The 19875-nt window shown below is 52.3% G+C and overlaps 9 protein-coding genes across 9 annotated transcripts; 6 read left to right on the top strand and 3 right to left on the bottom strand.

Annotated features, from left to right (window-relative positions):
- Positions 1 to 997: 997 nt before the first annotated feature.
- K489DRAFT_384209 (uncharacterized protein) lies at positions 998 to 4588 on the bottom strand. The gene is made up of 5 exons (XM_033605805.1): positions 3141 to 4588; positions 2928 to 3085; positions 2667 to 2834; positions 2221 to 2574; positions 998 to 2147 (listed from the first exon to the last, which is right to left on the bottom strand). The coding sequence occupies exons 1-5, from the start codon at positions 4248 to 4250 to the stop codon at positions 1268 to 1270; spliced, it is 2670 nt and encodes an 889-aa protein (XP_033456324.1). The 5' UTR covers positions 4251 to 4588; the 3' UTR covers positions 998 to 1267.
- A 1263-nt stretch (positions 4589 to 5851) lies between these two features.
- On the top strand, positions 5852 to 7478 carry K489DRAFT_384208 (t-SNARE). The gene has a single exon (XM_033605804.1). It carries the CDS (start codon positions 6096 to 6098, stop codon positions 7170 to 7172), a length of 1077 nt encoding a protein of 358 aa, XP_033456323.1. The 5' UTR covers positions 5852 to 6095; the 3' UTR covers positions 7173 to 7478.
- A 349-nt stretch (positions 7479 to 7827) lies between these two features.
- On the top strand, positions 7828 to 8913 carry K489DRAFT_363739 (ClpP/crotonase; the record flags this gene model as incomplete). The annotated part of the gene is made up of 3 exons (XM_033602689.1): positions 7828 to 8088; positions 8158 to 8246; positions 8310 to 8913. Exons 1-3 carry the CDS (start codon positions 7957 to 7959, stop codon positions 8911 to 8913), a joined length of 825 nt encoding a protein of 274 aa, XP_033456322.1. The 5' UTR covers positions 7828 to 7956.
- Positions 8914 to 9194: 281 nt separating this feature from the next.
- On the top strand, positions 9195 to 12155 carry K489DRAFT_363734 (WD40 repeat-like protein). Its single transcript, XM_033602688.1, has 4 exons — positions 9195 to 9373; positions 9511 to 9766; positions 9839 to 10965; positions 11028 to 12155. Exons 1-4 carry the CDS (start codon positions 9266 to 9268, stop codon positions 11748 to 11750), a joined length of 2214 nt encoding a protein of 737 aa, XP_033456321.1. The 5' UTR covers positions 9195 to 9265; the 3' UTR covers positions 11751 to 12155.
- Positions 12156 to 12198: 43 nt separating this feature from the next.
- Positions 12199 to 12698, bottom strand: K489DRAFT_326253 (protein translocase SEC6; the record flags this gene model as incomplete). Its single annotated transcript, XM_033601891.1, has 3 exons — positions 12199 to 12239; positions 12388 to 12474; positions 12617 to 12698. The coding sequence occupies 3 exons, from the start codon at positions 12696 to 12698 to the stop codon at positions 12199 to 12201; spliced, it is 210 nt and encodes a 69-aa protein (XP_033456320.1).
- Positions 12699 to 13054: 356 nt separating this feature from the next.
- Positions 13055 to 14325, top strand: K489DRAFT_384204 (dihydrofolate reductase). The gene has a single exon (XM_033605803.1). The coding sequence runs from the start codon at positions 13264 to 13266 to the stop codon at positions 14137 to 14139; it is 876 nt and encodes a 291-aa protein (XP_033456319.1). The 5' UTR covers positions 13055 to 13263; the 3' UTR covers positions 14140 to 14325.
- A 57-nt stretch (positions 14326 to 14382) lies between these two features.
- Positions 14383 to 15880, top strand: K489DRAFT_384203 (SCO1 protein). The gene is made up of 3 exons (XM_033605802.1): positions 14383 to 14709; positions 14774 to 15305; positions 15390 to 15880. The coding sequence occupies exons 1-3, from the start codon at positions 14434 to 14436 to the stop codon at positions 15500 to 15502; spliced, it is 921 nt and encodes a 306-aa protein (XP_033456318.1). The 5' UTR covers positions 14383 to 14433; the 3' UTR covers positions 15503 to 15880.
- Positions 15881 to 16098: 218 nt separating this feature from the next.
- K489DRAFT_326302 (CIA30-domain-containing protein) lies at positions 16099 to 16947 on the bottom strand (the record flags this gene model as incomplete). Its single annotated transcript, XM_033601895.1, has 1 exon — positions 16099 to 16947. The coding sequence occupies one exon, from the start codon at positions 16945 to 16947 to the stop codon at positions 16099 to 16101; it is 849 nt and encodes a 282-aa protein (XP_033456317.1).
- A 1414-nt stretch (positions 16948 to 18361) lies between these two features.
- K489DRAFT_384200 (uncharacterized protein) lies at positions 18362 to 19395 on the top strand. The gene has a single exon (XM_033605801.1). The coding sequence runs from the start codon at positions 18585 to 18587 to the stop codon at positions 19104 to 19106; it is 522 nt and encodes a 173-aa protein (XP_033456316.1). The 5' UTR covers positions 18362 to 18584; the 3' UTR covers positions 19107 to 19395.
- Positions 19396 to 19875: the final 480 nt, after the last annotated feature.

Raw genomic sequence — 19875 nt, 5'->3', positions numbered from 1 at the left:
GCCTGTTGCTGTTCAGGCAAGTCGTCCATGTATTCGTCATAGATGTCGTATCCTCCCCAATCATCGCCGCCATAGTCGACCGTTCGGGCCTGCTGCCATTTCTGTGTGCGATTACGCCCCGGTACCGTCCGATATGATACTGGCGGCTGTTGCCCATTATTAGGGGGATTATTAGGACCCGGACGCGACATGTTGTCGGTCTCAAGGTGTGGTTATTATGGTTCAAGGACGGGAGCAGAGCTCGGTGAAGGGGTTCCGTTCAGGCGCAGATCATGTCGGACCGCGGCAAGACTCGAGACGGCGTATTAGAATGTGTGGTGCTGCTGCGCTCTAATCGATGTCAGTGGTATGCTGTTTGTAGAAGATCTTGTCGGTGTCGTCGGCGAGGCAGAGGTTGTGGTCGTGGTCGTGGTCGTTGTAGATGATGGGCTTCGGTGTGTTCGTAGAGTGGACTGGAAGGATTGCCTATGTACTGCAGGTGAGTTAGGCTCAGGCGGAGAAAGCGGGATTGGCCATGGGCTGATCCAAGTTCAGCCGCGGCCAGCGCAGATTATGACGACGCTCGGGCTGTGCTGTGCTTTGGTTGTACACGGGCATGGTCGTGTATGTATCTGCATGCTCGTATTACGTACATTTACATAACCTCTACTACTCACTATATTCCCTGTTTATGCCTGCACATCTAGCAGGAGGAAAGACTGTGAACATACATATCATTACTACCTACCTACCTACCTAGACATATAGTGCCTAGGTAAGTACAGTCCCCGGCCCTGCCGCATAACTCATCCATAACTATGTATGTCAGACAGACGTTGCCCGATGTGTAGTATGTATACATAGATCTTCATAAAAGTTGGCAGCATCTGTACGGAAATCCCGCCGATTAGGGTTGCGTGTGAGACGACCATTATGGATTATTGAATGGTACGAATCCTCCCTGCTGTCACGCCCACCAAGCACCGTCCGTTTCCTTCGTCGCTCGCCTACTTGACATACATCGAACCTCCACCACTCCTTCTCCGATAGGTCACCTTTGGTGCGAAACATATCTTACTGTGTCAAATGAGGTGATACACGATATATACTGTTGGTGAATATGTATATGTCCGACACTTTTAGAAACGATATGACATGTCACCGAGACATTGTCAGGTTTCTTTCATCGTTTACCTTGGTTGCTCTGTCATGATGAGTCATGAGCCCCAAAGGCCGAAGGATCATTGTCGTCCCAGCGGAATGATCCTCGCTCGCTGTGAAGACCTCACTACTCTCCTCCCAGTCCTCTCGCCCCTTTCTCAAGTAATCTCCTGACCAGTCCCCTGAAACCCTTCCCACTTCCCTCACCATCAGCTTCCCGATTCCTCTCATTCTGCCAAGTCGCCCAATGGCTCGACTCCTTCGCGACGAGGTCCAGCATCTGCTGCGTGCGGCTAGGAAGAGGGATTTCAAATTCTGCGGCCAGAGCGCACATATGGTGCATTGCATCCCGCGATGCTTTGAGTTGCAGGGCACATGCTAGTAGAGCGCGGAAACTCTCCTCAAATGCCTCCATGGGTTGAGAGATGGATGGTTGTGATGGTTGTGGGGAGTGTAAAGACTGTTGCGGACTGTGAGACGAGTGACGGGAGGAGAGCGAGGGCAACTGGAGAGCCTGAAGTGAAGGGAGGGGTGAGAAACTAGTCGGAGTGAGCTGGTGGGTGGATGGTATTGCGGATGGCGACAGTTCCATTTTCAAGGGTTGAGAGCTGGACCTCTGGGTTTGTGGTTCTGCACTGTGGCGGCTCGTGGTGGTTTGCAGCGCAAACATGGCGGATACCAATTGGGAGGATTCGGCCTGTGTTGAAGGATGTAGTAGGTTTCGTTGAAGCTCGACGAGAAGAATCATGCAAGTCATCGCAGCTTGTTGGTATAGACATGCGGGCGGCACTTTCCAGCCGTATCGAATGCGGAAGTCTCGCAGCGCTGTGGCGGATTGACAAAGGACGGGGAGGAGCTGTGCGCGGAGTGATTGCGTCTCTGGCCAAGTATCGTAGGTCATGATCGTGTCGGCTTCACGGTCGTATGTAGCACTGATATCGTAACCGCGGCCAGAAGCTTCGAGTAGGTGACTGAAAAGCACCATTTGCATCGAGTGTATCTGCGCACTTTGATTCGAAAGAAAATATGTCAGTATTCGCTAGCGATAGCTCTCAACCAAAGTCCACGCTCGCGACGTACTGAAATTCGTATAATGGCAGCGGCATTGTGCGATTGTATTTAAGGTACTCCGGGAGACCGTCAACCCATGAGTTGATGCTTTCTATCCCTTTGACCGCGGCCTGGACTGTCTCTATCCTATGCGCTCTGAGCGTGCCAGTGGTCGATAGTGCATGTATCGCATCCCACTGAAATTGTGTCAAGGTGGTTCGAGCATGTAAGAGCGCGTTTCGGCGGAATGGCTGTCCCTCGGGGAGATACGGATATAATTGCCACTGTTCCGTTGTGTCTGGCAACCAGTGGTGTAAATCAACAGCATCATGCAAAGAAACATTGAGTGTGCTGGTGCTGTGGAGCATGTCGAGGCTATGTAACCTGCACAGGCCAGATCAGTCCTCGTGTTCATTAACATCACAGACAGGGGCACATGGCATCGATATGGACGGTCCACTCTCCCCGCAACGTACATGTGAAACCAAACCGCTGCAGAGGCGACGCAGCTTCGGGCGCGGGCTTGTTCGAAATAGTTCTGATCCATATTTGGATATGGATTCAGCCGGGGCAGTAAGCGATTCATGATCGAGACTGCACGAATGAGATTATTTCCGGTTTCCGAATCGCCGCGAAGAATCGCCCTAGAAGATTGAGTGGTATCAGCATACAGTTCCGTTCGAAAACTGAAATGGTTCGGTAGCCTCGTCTCTCAGGTGCTCGGCTGTCGAACTTACTGCAATGCCAACACCAGCAATGCTTGCATATTGACAATTGAGGAGTGGCCCGTCTTTTGCTCCAATTGCCACAGCCGCAAAGCTTCCTTGTAAAAGCGGTCCCCGCGCGAGTATAAGTCATCAGGCATGTCGACTGCTTCGTTACATTCGGCGAAAAGCTAGGAGATGTCAGTCCTGGGTGAATTTATGCCTGATGGTACTCAATTTACTCACGCATCCGAACCCGAGAACTGCATTGACGAGTAGAGCGCTGCAGTACAGCGAGGGACTGGAATGTCCCGGTCTGCCCTGATTGAGATCACGTATGAAGAGGTCATCCTCGACCAATCGCCAGTATGAATTGGGGCCAGTCACGAATGTCGAGATTAGGTGCGAGGCTGATGTTTCGCTAATGAGCAAGACGGTCCACCTGGAAGCTTGCACCTGAAATAGAGGTCGAGGGTGGGTATCATATTGATGGTGATGGCTGCGGACAGATTCGTGTTGCATGGATTGACGAACAAAGTCGTCTTTCGTGTCGGTGGCAGTGTTCTGCAGAGTATATCTGTCACTTGCCATGCCGTGGGTGGAGATATTGTCTACCGCCGTACCACAGATCACATGATCCAGTACTTCTGGAGTGATGATCCAGTCACGCGAGGCCAACAGAGATTCCGCCGTCATCGACGTCCGCATGCCCTGCTCCGTTTGCAATACAAAGCAACCGACAGACAAGATCCTGAATAAAGACGCTGTGCTCTGAGCAAGTACGCGGATGAACGTATCATGTAGTTGGGCTTCACTCCGAGACTTGTCGACTCTCTGCAGCCGTGTGTGTTGGGTTGGGAGGTCTTCGTCCAACTCGGATTGGGAGCCGACTGGCGAGGAGACCAGATCGTCTTCGTGGGCGACGGACGTTCGCTGCCTCGGCCGTGCTGACGGCCATGATATTTGAGATCGCGATGGTCCCGAACCTGTCACTTGACGCAATGCATCTGGGAGACTCCCGCCGGCGCGGAGTTGGGTCCGGATCGCATCGATGGCAGCGTCGTCGGCGTTGGACAATACCTCACTAAGGAGCTGGATAATTTGCTCGACCTCGTCGAGTTTTCTTTTGCGAGCATCGCGCCGGGTCTCGGAGGCATTCGTGACAAATTCGCATTTCTGATTGCGGCGTTGACAGGGCGAGCAGACAGGGCGTTGGTTGTCACATTTGATTTTGTGTTTCCGACAGCGCTCGCATGCTGCGGATACAGTTTGGCGACGTTTGGATTTGGCAGAACTCCCGGGACCACTGTCATTCCCCTCGCCCTCGTTCTGGGAAGCCGTAGCGATTAAAGACATATCATAGAGTCGTCAGTGAGGGGGTTATTCCCCTCTGCAACGTATTCGGTTGGGCGGAGATACAACCGGGAAGCAATTTTGTAGGTTCACGGTGACCAGGCAGTCGGAGTGAGCGCCGCCGCACTCACAGGAAATTTTTGCCAGAGGTCGGGGTCAGGATCCGATGGTGCACGAGTGTGAATTTCCCCTCTCCGATGACATACAGACAGAAGCCGGAGGGTGCGCGAGTACAACATAATCAAGCTTTCGTACTTGAGGTTACGAGCCCGGAAGAGGAAACCCCCACGCGCAACGATATGAGGCGGAGCAGAGGACACTGTCAATGAAGTGCAAGCAATGTCAAACGCAGAGATGCAGCAGTGTGGAAACTGACTGCAAGCGGGGCGGGCGATGATTCCGCTGCCTAGCACACAGCCCATGTCTCGTACTGCAGTACTAGATCTCACCTAGCACTAGACCTCAACTGACTCGGCACTGATCGGGCTCTCGCCATGCTCAGACAGTACTGTCCACAGTTCCAGACCTCGGGATTACGCAATGATGAATCGAACCGAGCATACATATATGTCTGGCGAATTCCACCCCTGCCCGGATGGCGAAGCAACGAGAGGAAGACGCCCTGACACAAACTTAACAAGCTAATTCGGACAAGATTTTCCCAACAGACTACCTAGGTATCCTTACACGGCGATCGGCCCTCCTATTGAATTTAGCGTCTTGCCGATCCCAGAAATCGCACATGATGTGAGTCATCTGCATGTCTGTAGATCAACGCGCCCGGGCTGTTCCACTCCGCTTTGTCGGTGATGATCTCCGTCCATACCTCATGCGACCGGGAAGCGCACGCGCGTCATGGACACGCCGATATGTGCTCCATCATGGCAGCCATATCGCGGCCGCAGTCATCTGGACAACTGCGCCAGTCAGCCACAAATGCCAAATCGGCGCTTGGTGTTACGATCGAGACAAATCTCGAGCGCGGCAACAAGCTGATGGAATTGAGGGGTGTTAGAGTTTCAGCATGCATTCGAATTCCTCCGTCCAGCAGCCATGCATGGACGCACGTAGCGGTCACCGGTTATCATGCATGTTTTCGCGCGCTGCAATTTTGCTAGCCACAGTAAATCAAGAGAACGGCGCGTGAGCGGCATGACTAGACTGGATTGGAGAGACTCTTTTGAGAGATTCGGGTGAGGGGAACAAATCGTCAATGGGCAAGACCGGAAGAATGCCCACTTCAAATCTGGCCGTTTGCTCTAATGGCACCTCCCTTTCGTAATGGTTGCAGCGGTCCCATGGTTAGTGTTCGCACTTTGCTCAAGGACGTAAGGTGCATTGAAAATACGATGGTGGGATTGCAGAAGGGCGGAGTGGTGCCGCCGACGTATCTGAACGGAGCCTTCGCCGACATCGAGCCGAATTATCCCCAGATCGTGCGGTTCGATTCCGTTCGCAAGATAGTCACGTGACCGTTAGAAAATCGCGGTTCCAGCTCTCCGTACCGTTTGCCCTACAGAGCATACGATAAAGTATACCGGATGTTTTATCGACGCGTCGTCGTCGTGGCCTCAGGGTTCGCAGCCTGGGTACCTATTCGTGGAGCATCACACAATATCCTGCAGATAGATATTCATGATACCGCAGCAGCATCGATCCTCAATTGCGCCCATACGACCATCCGCTTATTGAGCAGGAATAACAGCCACCAGGACACTCTTTAAACTCGTCTCTTGTGCCGCCGTTCTATACCAACTGTCATCGAAAGTGAAGAAGCGAATCTTCCAGCGCATGAACACAACCCCTTCGACGAGACAGCAATCTCTTTTCCGGATTCACTCGCCTGGCATGTCTTCTCATCACTCTTCTATTCAGGACCGCACTCCTGAATTCCGCTCCATCCTCGCACAGGCACAGAAATCACTCGCGCGACAGCGGAAACCAGGATCCGCGCAAGCACAGCCTCTGCTATCCTTACCAAACGGTACTAGCACACCTCCGACGCGAAAACAACGAAGCGAATTTGCGCGCAATGCAGCTGCCATCGGACGTGGTATCAGCGCGACAGTCGGCAAGCTACAACGGCTAGGAGAGCTCGCAAAGCGCAAAACACTTTTCGACGACCGGCCGGTCGAAATTGCGGAATTGACTTTCGTCATCAAGCAAGACCTTGCAGGACTGAACCAACAAATTGGTGCGCTACAGCAATTACAAAAGACGGTCAGTGGCGGCGCGAATCCGAAATCCACCACGGGCGCCGATCAGGAAGGGGAGCACAACAAAAATGTCGTGGTATTATTACAAGGCCGGCTCGCGGATGTCGGCGTGAACTTCAAAGAGGTCCTCGAAGTGCGCACAAAGAACATCCAGGCGAGCCGAAGTCGACAAGATAATTTCGTCAGCGCAGTCTCCCAGCAACAACACAATGGCATCGCCGGCGCAGCACATCTGAGCGCCTCCGCGCGAAGCGACTCTCCCTTGTACCAAACCACCACGCGAAACGGTCGTAACAGTCCCAAACCACCAGGCCATTCCTCCGACCTCCTCACCCTCGAACCGACCACATCATCGGCGCTCTACGGCGGCGGCAGCAGCGCGCAACAACAACAGCAGCTCCAACTTCTCGAAGAGGGTGCAACGAGCAACAGCTATATCAACCAGCGAGGCGAAGCGATTGAAGCGATTGAGCGGACAATCAACGAGCTTGGTGGGATTTTCGGACAACTCGCGCAGATGGTATCAGAGCAGGCAGAGCAGATCCAGCGAATCGACGCAAATACAGATGATGTGGTGGACAACGTGGAAGGCGCACAGAGGGAGCTATTACGATATTGGAGCCGAGTACAGGGCAATCGCTGGCTGATTGCGCAGATGTTTGGAGTCTTGATGGTGTTCTTTTTGATTTGGGTCTTCGTGGCGGCATGAGGTGGGGAAATTTTCATCTCTGCCTTTTCGGTGTTGGTTTCCTTTGTACTTTGGACTAGTATTGCATGGTGGATGGAGATGATCTGAACGCTGCAAGACGGCGATGATTATCTTAACATTCTGCTGTCTTTTTTGGCACGTGTGATCAACTGTTTTGCGCGTTCACATCCGAGTCATGGCATATGGCGGGTTCCTAGAGACGATGCGATTGCATTTTTTTATTTTTCTTCTACATAGAATATTCTAATTTCTGGGAGACGCTCCCATGTATATGACAATCAACAAGGCCACAATCTATACACGAAAAAGTCTGGCATCTCGTTTCCGTCGAAGGGATAGAAGGGCAACTCCCTGAACAAATCCGACTATGTCGAAAGTCCTCCCCTCAGTACTTGATAATGATTGAAACAGGGAGGCAAATATTTCTTTTCCAAATGCCGCGCACTGTTCTTTAGCTCCATACCGCATGACTTTGAAAATCATTTACCGTGATCTTCTAAGCATCTAGAATGTGCTCTCCATAATCGTTTCACGACTTCACCGAGTCGCGAAATACGCCAACCCTAAAATGACGGCGGACCTCGGCACGGAATTCCGTCCGATCTACTTCCTGTCCGTCACATGGCGATTTCACGATGCTTGGCTCGCGCGATCTAGAAGAGACTTTGCTTCTGCATCACATCTTCATACATAGCTAGATTCAGAAGAGCGACACCGACATATTTATTCGCGAAGCAAGTGCACAGAAACATCGTCCACACAAACACGAAGACCTCGGAAGAAAATGGCGCAAGCAGGCGAAGTGCTCTTCCGTCTGCCCATCGCGGCTACCAACGGCGAGATCGTGGTGACGCAACCACAGACCCAAGTCTACCTCCTCACATTCAACAGCCCGGCGGACAATCGATTGCTCCCGGTAAGTCAGATCCAGTCCGAAAAGAAAGCCATTCTAGACAGGACTCATGCTGACAATTTACATCTGCAGGATTTCTGCAATGCGTTCCGTCTTGCGCTAGACATCATCGAAGCGAAATATGAACCGGGCGTTCTTATCACCACATCCGGGATTGCCAAGTACGTCTGTTTAGTAAATTTCACAGAGGAGGGAAGGTTTACTGATTCGTTCTGGAACAATAGGTTCTACAGCAATGGCCTCGACCTCGAAACCGCAGTCAGCACCCCCAACTTCTTCAACGGCACGCTCTACGCCCTGTGGCGACGCATCCTAACCTACCCGATGCCGACCATCGCACTGCTTAACGGCCACGCCTTCGCCGGCGGCGCCATGACCGCCATGATGCACGACTACCGCTTCATGAACCCCTCCAAGGGCTTCTTCTGCCTGAATGAAGTCGAGTTGGGCGCGAATTTACAACTGCCAATGAGTTCGATTTTCCGACAAAAGTGCACACCGCAGGCCTATCGTTTGTTAGTCCTCGAAGCCGCCCGGTTGAACGGCCCTGCTGCGCTCAAGGAGGGTATTGTCGATGTCCTGGGTGATCTAAACTCAGCGTTCAAGTACATCGAGGAGCGGAAGTTGGTCGCTAAAGCTCAGCCGGGAATGAGTGGAAGGGCGGTTTTCCGCGCGCTGAAGGAAGGTATGTTCGCGGAGACGGTTGGCTATCTTGAGAATGATGGGAAGGGACAGTCCAGTCTTTTGGATGTTCCTGAGAAGGAGACCCGGGAGATTGAGTCGATTCAAGCCCGGGTGAAGCAGTGGGAGAAGCAATCTAAGCTGTAGAATATTGGATTCCTCTCGAATACGATATAGATGACTTGTATGTTCATATGTATGCCGATAAGATTCAAATACGCGATTATGCTACTTTCCATTTACATCGATGTCATCACTATCACAGAGGCGATGTGTGAACCGATGCCGTGTACCAAGGTATGCAGACAAGCCGAAGCGGACCCGGCGATAAGAATCCTTAATCCCGTGGCCATCCTCCTCCGCATTGCCGATAAGCTTACACCTCTCTAGCTCACGAATTGGTGGCGCGCCGATGTCCAAAAGACAACTCCTTGCGAGACAATAGCATTGGACAGGAATTCACCCATTGCCAGTCACTCTCGATCGATCTTGCGACGATATGTCTTCAAATAGCAGGACGTCCGAGTCTGTGAGTCCCAGTGCGGATGAGGCGAATATCTGGCAGACCGAGAGCGAGGATGCGAACGATGACGACATGGATTATGAGGTGAGTGAGCTCGTGGACATTTCTGAGTTCAAATACGATACTATGACCACGATCGAACTCGCCAAATGTCGCATTTCGCTGCTTGGTCATGGTGGTAATTTTATGCTCGTCTCTCTGATACTGATCGACGCATCTAGTTGGCGAGCGATACCATCGTCGAAGAAGAAACCGAGGAGACCGATGAAGACGAAGACGAAGAAGATCAAGATCCAAATGAAGTTACGCTCTATTATGACGCCGAAGAGGGAGTGCTGAGAACGGGGAACGGTGCGGAAGTTCGCCTCGACTCAGGAACGCAAGACGTCACGAATGCCGACGGAAACACCGAGGGCGGCAATCAGATACCTCAACCTCAGACTCAAACTCAAGCAAACCCTACTCAAAGAATCGGAAGTTCGTAATTCCAGTTGTGACCCGTATAAAAAGTCGTCTATTAATTTGCTAACAAACATCGATCTCGGACAGTCACCCCGCAACAGCTCCTCCGGTTCCTGCAACAACAATATGGCATACAGGTCAGAGGAAATGGCCGCGGTGCGGATGATGATGATGACGAAGAAGGCTTCAGCCACATCTACGGCGGCCGGCGGCCACGTCCCCGGAGAACGAGTTTCCATGGCGATCGTTATCCCCCGATTCCGTCAGAGACTGGCCGAAAGCTCATGGGCACTGGTAATTTCGGCACCAATGATCATTGTCAGCGTACGGCATGCGGTTACCAATACACAGATGACACATTGCGAAAACGGAAACGACTGGCCCGAAGGGTATTCGATCGAGAGATGGGGATTGAAAATCGAGGTCGACTACGAGCCCTCAACGGACTGATGACGCAGGATATGATTCCAAGAACCAAAGCCGATCTCATTGTGCATTTCCCTGCCAGATGTTTCTCGGGACAATTCAGTGAGGACGGCTCGTTCTTTTTCGCATGTGGACAAGATTTCAAGGTTCGGATGTATGACACATCGAACCCGTATGATTGGAAATACTACAAGACCGTCACCTACCCGGGTGGATCGTGGACTATTACGGACGCTTCTCTATCACCTGACAACAAGCTGTTAGCATACAGCAGTATCCGGAATCAGGTCTGTCTCGCCAACACTGAGCAGGGCGATACTTCAGATCCGCAGTACCTCGATTTCAGAGACACCTCGCGACGAGGCGCTTCTCTGCGCAATCATTCACATTTTGGCATTTGGAGTTTGCGATTTAGTGGTGATGGTAGTGAGATAGTTGCAGGGACTAGCGACGATAGCGTGTACGTGTACGATCTCGAATCACGCAAGACCATCTTGAGGATCCCTGGCCACGACCAAGACGTCAATGCGGTCTGCTTCGGTGACAGAATGAGTCCTCATATTCTATATTCGGGTTCGGACGACACTACGCTCAAAGTCTGGGATCGACGATCACTTGCGTCAATGCGACCTGCTGGAATGTTCCTCGGCCACACCGAAGGTTTGACGTACATCGACAGTAAGGGCGACGGTAGATATGTCATCAGTAATGGAAAGGACCAGACGTGCAAGCTGTGGGATCTACGCAAGATGATCAGCACAGACGAGGGAGAACGGATCTACACAGACGTAAGTTGTCACGTAAGCGTCATCATTTTGATAGCTTTTGCTAATCCATGAACCATTCACAGAGACCACCAGCCGAGTTCGACTACAGATATCCTCCCTACGACACGGAAAACCACATTCCCCACCCCAACGATTGCTCCCTCGTGACTTTCCGCGGTCACGCTGTCCTCAGCACGCTCATCCGCTGCCACTTCTCCCCCGCCGGCTCCACTGGCGCCCGCTACATCTACACCGGCAGCCAAGACGGCAAAGTGTACATCTACAACCTCGACGGCACACAGGCGGGAAGCCCCATCGACGTCCTCTCCGCAACCCGGAACTCCCGCCCTGTCGAATCCTCCGGTTACGGCAGCTACGGCTACAGCGACCGCAGTTCCTGGGACACCATCGTCCGCGACTGCTCCTGGCACCCCTCAGCCCCGCTCATCGCGGCCACATCTTGGAACGGCTGGGGCCACGAGTACGGAACTTGCACAGTGCACACATGGAACGACGATGTGGACGAGGATGAATTGGGCGACGTCTCGGATCCGAAGCATGCGGACGGTACCACGTTCCAGGCTGCGCCCAGCCTCGGCGCGAGTCCGAGCGGCGCGAGAGTCACGCCGCAATTGCAGTTTCATCAGAACTTTTATCGCACGCGACGGCCTACTGCCGAGGCGACGACGGGCCTGGGACGATTGACGTCGTTGTTTGCGAGGAGGCGCGCGGCGGAGCAGCAGGAAGAAGAGGAAGTGGAAGACGATGGCGATGAGGATTACGTAGATGAAGATGACATTGAGTGATTGGAATGCTTGTGTGAATGAGCGAGACCTGCGGACTACGGAGATGGCTCTTTTTATGTAGATCTTTGTACGTTATACATGAATCGGGATGGGAATCAGTGGGGTTTTACTGCCCGACTGTGATGAAGCAGCTGATGGACTCTCATGATACCGCGATCGAGAAGTGTCCATGTCTTCCGGGGTTAGAATAAATTCTAGCCGGATCTCCTTGATCGATGACAAAGAGATACTGCCTTCGCAAACTCCATACCTTCCGCAAACTATCATCTCAAGTGCTTTTGAATCCGGCCAGTCAGCCAGGGGTCTTCTCCTAGCGAGTGCGCGCATGATACCGCAGCCGATAAACCACGCGCCCTCTCTCCACCGCATCATTCTCCTCCGTAACCACCCCTGAAGCAATGCCTCGACCATGCCTCCTCGCCACGACGAATCTCGCAATTTCGGAGCTCTATGCACCACCGACGAGGAGGTTGTTGACAGGAATGTGAACTGTGCGTATCCGTCAGCTTCACTTCGCTCTACTTCCTTTCTTTCCTTCTCTCTTCTTTCTCTTCTCCTTTCTTCCATTCGCGATCCGCGCGCAATTCCCAGGAGATGGCAGAACATGAATGACCGGATGGACAGGGCGACAACGTACTCAGCTTGACAATGTATCCGATCACACCCATGATCAAAAAGCCCATTCCGACGGCCTGTGAGATGCGCAGGAATTCGCGACGGTCGGCTGGGAAAACCAAATCCATTCGTCAGTCATATTTCGCTCGATCAAGTTCCCGTTTGTCTCTCTCCTCTCCCCTCCTCTTCTGTTTGTTCTCTTCGAATGTTCCTTTCGTTGCGCGGGCGCAGAGGGAGAAGGAAAGACTCACGCTTGCTACACCTCGTGATGAAACCTTGGCCATCCTTGAGGAATTCGCGCGGCATTTCGAGGAGTTCCTTTGCTTGGTCCATTGCGGCGACGGAATGTGATGTGTATTTGTTTTGTGAAGGATTGGCGACGATTGGGTTGTTGCGTGTAACTTTATGTAGAGAATTATGGGTGATGCGATGGTTGGTGATGCGGCTGTTTGGTGTTCGATATGACTTAATTAATGTTCTGCGGCGACGTGTACAGACAGCGGCCGTCAGGGCTAATTCGCATCGCTCATCAATGGAACATTCGTCGCGGCGATTCGATTCCAGCTTGGCACAGCAGCTGATGCGGCGGTGGAAGGACCCTGAAAACACACGTGATGAAACGGTTAGGGCTGGCACTTTCTTCCCATCTGGGGGTTAGGGTTGGTCTTTGATCCGTCCGTCAATCCTCACGAGTTCAGTTTGAGGAAAAGCACGTTCGATATATCGATCAATTGATTCTGGCAACGGAGAAGCTGTTGATGAGAGTCCAAGGGAACATATGCGTTCAAGTACAAGGATTGGTCTGCTGGCATCGTCACGATCAAGTCGAGCGTTTGTCTTGCCGATATATTTTTTGCAAAGATCTCCCTCTGCGCTCCATTCACTCCACACGGACACGATGTCTCAACAAGATGCAACAAGGAAACTCAAAATATTAATGCTTCACGGTTACACACAAAATGGCGAGCTATTCTCCTTGAAAACCAAAGCACTACAAAAGAGCCTCGCGAAGCAATTCCCGCCTGCGCCGAAACCAGGCCATCTCAAGGACTTTCCCGGCGGCATAGATTTTGTATTTCCGACCGGACCGATCCATCTTGACCCAACCGACATTCCCGGATATGATGGCCACGATCCCAAGGAATCCTCCGAGGCTTACGGCTGGTGGCGGCGCAAAGGTGATGGGCAGCCCTATGTGTATCAGGGCATCGAAGAGGGTTTGGGGACGATAGCAAAAACGATGCAGTCCGAGGGACCGTTCGATGGAGTATTGGGCTTTTCACAAGGTGGTGCATTGGCAGGCATGGTCACGTCACTCTGTGAGCCTATACGGCGACAGGCTTTCGATGCCGCAGAGCAAAAGGGCGGAATGCCGTTTCCGAAGTCCTTCATATCCAACGGCTCTGGCTCTAACGACAGTCCGATCCATCCTCAACTCCGCTTTGGAGTATCATATTCAGGTTTCGCCGCGAGCAATAACCCCCTATACGAGCCCTTCTACGAGCCCAAGATGACGACGCCGGTGTGCCATTTCATCGGTAGCGTAGATACCGTCGTCTCCGAGGAACGAAGTCTGCAACTGCTCGATGGCTGCGCTGATGGGAAGGGACCTGAGGGTCAAGTCCCACGATTGATATATCATCCCGGTGGCCATTTCTTGCCGAGTGGGCAAACGTATGTGACAGCTTTGGCGGCTTTTATCAGGAATGTGCTGGAACCACCAGCGGCACGGAAGGAAGAGGAGAGCGCTGAGGACATGGATCTGCCATTCTGAGAAGGATGATGGCTGGAACTCGCGATTGGATCTTTTGACCGAAGACGAATTTGATGAGATAGACGATAGACGATTTGTATTCACATAGACACAAGACCAAACCCTCCTTTTGCTGCAGAGCATCCTTTCAAAGCACTGAGCAGAGTCGGGGGTGGTGGATGGGAAACTTGATTACGTAACCCCCGAATCGGCGCTCGAACATTTGCGGAGAAATCGTCATTGAATTGCGAGCACTTCACTACCACATCATCCACCGTCGACCAAGAAGGGCTGTCATATCAACCATCCGACACAATGGCAACTCAACTCTCCTCATCAATGCGAACCATGTCATCGCAAATCTGCCGTCAGTGCGCCACCGCGACAGCAGCAACCGCGCGGAGGACCTTCACCAGCACCACCGCGGCACAATCCAGCAAAAATGCCCTGCGAATGCGCTCCAATAATGGGTCGTCTATACTAAGCCGTACCTCAACACAACAACCTTCCCAATCAGCAACAAGGGGCCCTCTCCAACCCCGCCGAACCTACAAAACCGTCGAAGAAGCCAAATCCAAATACCGCCTCGGCGTAAGTCGCACTTGAATTCCATCGGACAAACTTACCCACGATACTAACCAACTTCTCCCTCCAGCCCTTCTCCTGGCAAGCGGGTCTCCTCTTCCTCATCGCCGGCGGCGGCCTCACACTCTACTTCCGGTACGAAAAAGCGCGCATGTCGCGGGCCCGGATCGCCGAGGCGAACAAGGGCATCGGCAAGCCGCTGGTCGGCGGATCCTTCCACCTGACGGACCACAACGGCGCGGACTTCAGCGAAGCCAACCTCAAGGGGAAATACACGCTGGTCTACTTCGGCTTCACGCATTGCCCCGACATCTGCCCCGAGGAGCTGGATAAGATGGCCGGCATGATCGACTTGGTCCGGGAGAAACATGGCGCCGGCGTCCTCAAGCCGATTTTCATCAGCTGCGATCCCGCGCGGGACACGCCGGAGGTTATGAAGTCGTATCTGAAGGAGTTCCACGAGGAGATTCTGGGCATGACGGGCACGTGGGACGAGGTCAAGGAGGTCTGCAAGGCGTACAGGGTGTATTTCTCCACGCCGAAGGATGTCAAGCCTGGACAGGATTATCTGGTGGACCACAGCATTTATTTCTACCTGATGGGTGAGTTTTTACGTTTTTTTCCAACAGCTTCTGATTTGTCGCGAAGATTTTGGATCGCTGACCTTTTTTTTCCTTTCGATCTAGACCCTGAAGGAGATTTCGTCGAAGCCATCGGTCGGAATTTCACGACCGAGGCTGCGGCGAAGGTCATCAACGATCATGTCGCGGATTGGCGAGGGAAGATCGATCGGTCATGAAGACCCCCCATGACAGAATCGTACGACGAACGATCGACAGCATCGAGACACATTTCAACTTTCCCTGCCTAGACACGAACGAAGGAAGATCCGCAAGATCATGCACAGGAACACCTGTGTCGGGTATCGATGAATTTTCTTCCATGTATAATTACATTGGGGCTTTGGACGTGTGTGTCTCGAAAGCCTGTATATCAGAGAGATATTCATAGACTTCTCTAATAGAGGATTGATTGTACATCACGAAACGCCATTTCCTCCGCCTTCGGAGTCGCGCACTGCGTCTGTCCGTAAGGGACTGCGACGACGGGTTGGTCGCCATACTTTGGCCTTGGTGAGAGGGCCAGGTGACGTTTGAACTTCGCCGTCTTTGTTCGGTCGCTGGCCATTGTGGCGGGTATGGAGGATCAGAGGGAACGATTGTTCCAGTGGCGATTGTTGGAGCGCATGCGCTCGAGCGGCGGAAGATTTCTGCTCGCCGTATATATGGTGCTGAGGGTGTCTCGTGTGAACGAGGCCGTCGCCCAGACCATTCAACGAGGCCTCCAGGGCGGACGCCGGATACTCTTCTTCCGGGGTTTCTACATTGGGATCTTTCAAATCATAATCTTCTCCGGTTCATTTTCTTTCTCCTTCCTCTCCTCCTCCTCGGTCCTGGTATCGAACCCACTCTCCGCCGAGCGTTTCGGCGGTCTGTTCGTCGCATAAATCTCCGCGATCCTGAGCTCAAAAGGCCCTTGCACACGATCCGTCAATCCAATCCCCACCGATCGAACTTTCTGCCTTAGCATCTCCTTCTGCGGCTCGACGACCATTCCGTAATTCGTCCGGACAAACGCGTGGAGAGGTATGACGACCGTCTCCCACTGGCCCGGTTTGAAGCAAGGCAGGAGATGTTGGTGGATGTCTGTGGGCACGATGGATTCCGTCTGGATGTTCACGAAGTATTTCCTCCCGTCGGATTTCACGCGGAGCGCTAGGTAGCCGTAGGGATCGATGTCGTGGAGGAGACGCCCGAACAGCCACATTCCTCGGTCGTGTGTGCGCCAGGCGGCGAAGCCGGAGCGTTGGACGTCGGGTTTGTTGGGCGGGAGAGCGGTGTTGATGGTGCCTTTGAAGAGGGCGTGTGAAGGATTGTCGGGGTCTTCCGTCGTTGTGGTTAAGTCTTTGCCGCTTTTGGGGTCGGTGGTTGTGGTGGTTGTGGTGGTTCCGGGTTGGAATGTTAGGCTGGCTTTGCTGTAGCCGCCGAAGGAAATGCTGTCGCACATGAGTTTGCATTGCGGAATCGAGTCGGGTTTGTCGAACTTGGCGAGGTAGTATGGCCTCTTGGGGACTAGGAGGCCTTCCATTTGTACGGCGATGCTGGCTTGTCGTTTGAACTCTTCTATTGATCGGGTCCAGAAGCCGGGTCGGCCTCCAGCGCGGAGGATTTGCGTTGGTTGCATGATGGGGAGGTTGATTTGGATTCCGGTAGTTTGGAATCAGGTAATATCAACCGAAGGGATAGAGTGATCTCCACTCGGAGACGGTCAAATTCCTGAGCCGGTGACGCGCAGACGGATAGAGAGCTGTGGACATTCGGCGATGATGCATTCCATGACCCCCGCGGCGAACATCGGCAGTGGTTGTTCCTTGAAGCAGTAGTCAGCGGTGGAGTGCCTCAGGCTTCAAAGACGACGCCCACACAGACACGTGAAGATCCATGGATCATGATAATAACGGGGTCCAAAGGATGCCCGAGTGCCGATTTCCAACTCTGCGGGCCGGCGGCGGCATCAACGGGAATCCTTTGACATTCCATTCCTTCTCTCTCCAGTCTCGCTCATACACACTCAGGATTTCCTTCTTCTCGATGCCGCCAGTGAGTTCGGGGATACCCTGAGTAAATTGGGCTCTATCCGGACTTTGGATCTTTCCATATCACCGTGGCACGATTGAACTGCACTATACGACATGATTTCGAGAATAATCGACGAACAATGTGAAACGAGGTAAAGTTCTCGGTCGTCGCCTCACTAGTGGCTCGGGGTGAAAGTCTAAAAGCCTGTACGATGCGAAGTCGGTACGAGCGAAGAGAAGCAGATCCCTTGCGTGTTCGAGACCCATCGATTTTCAGGACTCATAATAGTAACACATTTCAATGCCGATCCCCTTATCATTGGTGTATTGGACCTGTGTCTCCAGTGTACTGAAGATCCGTTGTTCAATGATGAAAGCATTGCTTCTTCAAAGCCTGCTGATTCACGACGATGACGTGCGGCTGTCGTAGTTGATTCATAATGATGACTTGCGGGTAATGTACATAGCTGATACATAATGATGACTTCTGGGCATCCACGGTATCGTACAAAGCTGATTCGTAACGTTAGCTTGCGGGTATCGTAATCAAGGAGTTTGGCAGATCCTGCTCCGCTCGGCGAAGACTGAAGGTGATCCTTTGGCAGACCCTGATCCGCTCGGCGAAGACCGAAATGATATGACACGCGAATGAAGGAGCGATCTGTAGGAGGTGCGCTTGATCGGCGTAAACGCCGGCGTCAGATCCATCCTTATCCTTTTACGGTATACGGGTGTACGGACATCTCGTGGAGATCGACGTTGATGCCCTTATTACCTTGGAGCCGCGTCGGATACGGCTTTGCTCCGGGTTCCGGATGATACGGTACGAGTCAATTCTTTCCGGTCCCTATCACTCCATCTACAATAATCTTCGGCATTGTAACCTTCGGTCCAATTTTGGGCCGTATAGTGTAAGGTTTCTCAGCTGAAGCGTGGTTGACTGATCAGCCATGTGGTCGGAATGGCCATGCGATTGCAATTGAGAGCTTGCAGTGACGTTTGATCTGTAAAACTGCGAAAGCCCGAAGATTGACATTTCCTCATGGATGGTGCGAAATATATAAAGTGAGGCTCGTATTGTCGATAGAATGTCCCTTTTCCGATCAGATCAAAACAAAACATTTCACACAAGTTCATCATCTGAAACACCAACTTGTCCGCTCAAGAAAGAGTCTACAATCATCACATCCAAGTACAATCCAACCAAGTCACCAACACCCCAAGTCCCGCACTGTCCCCAACTATGGCCTTCACCCTCCTCACATACCGTGCCACAAGCACTCCCTACAACCTCAACTTCTCCTACTTGGACACCGACGAAGACGTCCTCGCCCAAGCGGCCCAACTCCAGCAACGCGACCAAGACCGCCGTCTTCGCCGCGAAAGCCGTCTCAGCGCATCTCCATCCACCACCTCATCCTCAAGCAGTGACAAGCACAATAAGCGGAGAAGCTTCATGAGCTTTCTCAGCAACAAGTCCACCACCACCACCAACAAGAACACCAACCGGAGAAGCTTCACAAGCAACTACAGCGCCCTCTCCGAGACCTCTACCTCCGACCCCGCCCGTCGTCGACAGTCTCTCAGCAATCGCCTCTCGACCGGCTTTTTCAGCGCGATGGACATTTTGGCTCATCAAGACGGCCCGGCGGTATCTTTCTATCCTGCGACTCGGCGGGATGTGCCTTTTCACGGATGTCCCGCGTCGTCGTCGTCGTCGGGTGCTTCGTCTGTTTACTCGAGGGAGGGGAGTTCCCCGCACTAGGTAGCGATAGGATCATGGTGAGACATTGGATTGCTTGATGCGTATTTTAGAAGTGTGATTGAGGGGTTTGATCGGTTAGATCTGGGATAGGTTAGGAATTTAATGGCGTTCGTGGCGAGACGCTGAACGAAGGCAGAGAATGTAACGATTGAGATTTATTCACGTTCGGGTTCATTCATTGTTGCGTCGATGTTGTGTCTGCCCTCATTTGACTTGTGCAGGATGTGACTTTCGGCTTCCTCACCGAAACGGGGCATCTTGCTTTGCATTAAATTCACGTTGTTGAGTGAGTTCCATGATAGAAGAGACCCGCGATTGAACTTCTACTGTCGCAGACCACCTGGGCAGAAACTTATCATTATCGATAAAGAAATTGACGGCCTGCTTACATAATAATTCGTCATAACGTACCCTACTACCGAGCCGGTCACACTACCAAGCCGGTCAAGTTTCCGTCCAATGTGCCTTTGACGACTTATTGCAATTACAATATTATAGCTATACTAATAACGACACCAGTATTACAAAGTACAGGTTCTACAGTTATGCTCAAATGAACCACATCTACTACACCTGCTTGGTGCTTTTGTACGAGCACGTTTTGGCTGCTCAATTAGTAATGCTGAATCAATATTCTCAGCATTATTCTGCAATTGCTCCGCAACTACCTCGTTCTGAATAGACTCCTGCCCTTGCTGAACAGTCATTGATCCTCCCCGCTGGATGTATCCTTTTCGACGGGCTCGCTTCTGCTTTTGATGATTATTTT

Source organism: Dissoconium aciculare (genome assembly GCF_010015565.1).
Source record: "Dissoconium aciculare CBS 342.82 unplaced genomic scaffold K489scaffold_14, whole genome shotgun sequence".
Lineage (NCBI taxonomy): Eukaryota > Fungi > Ascomycota > Dothideomycetes > Mycosphaerellales > Dissoconiaceae > Dissoconium > Dissoconium aciculare.
This window is presented reverse-complemented; position numbering and strand designations above follow the sequence as displayed.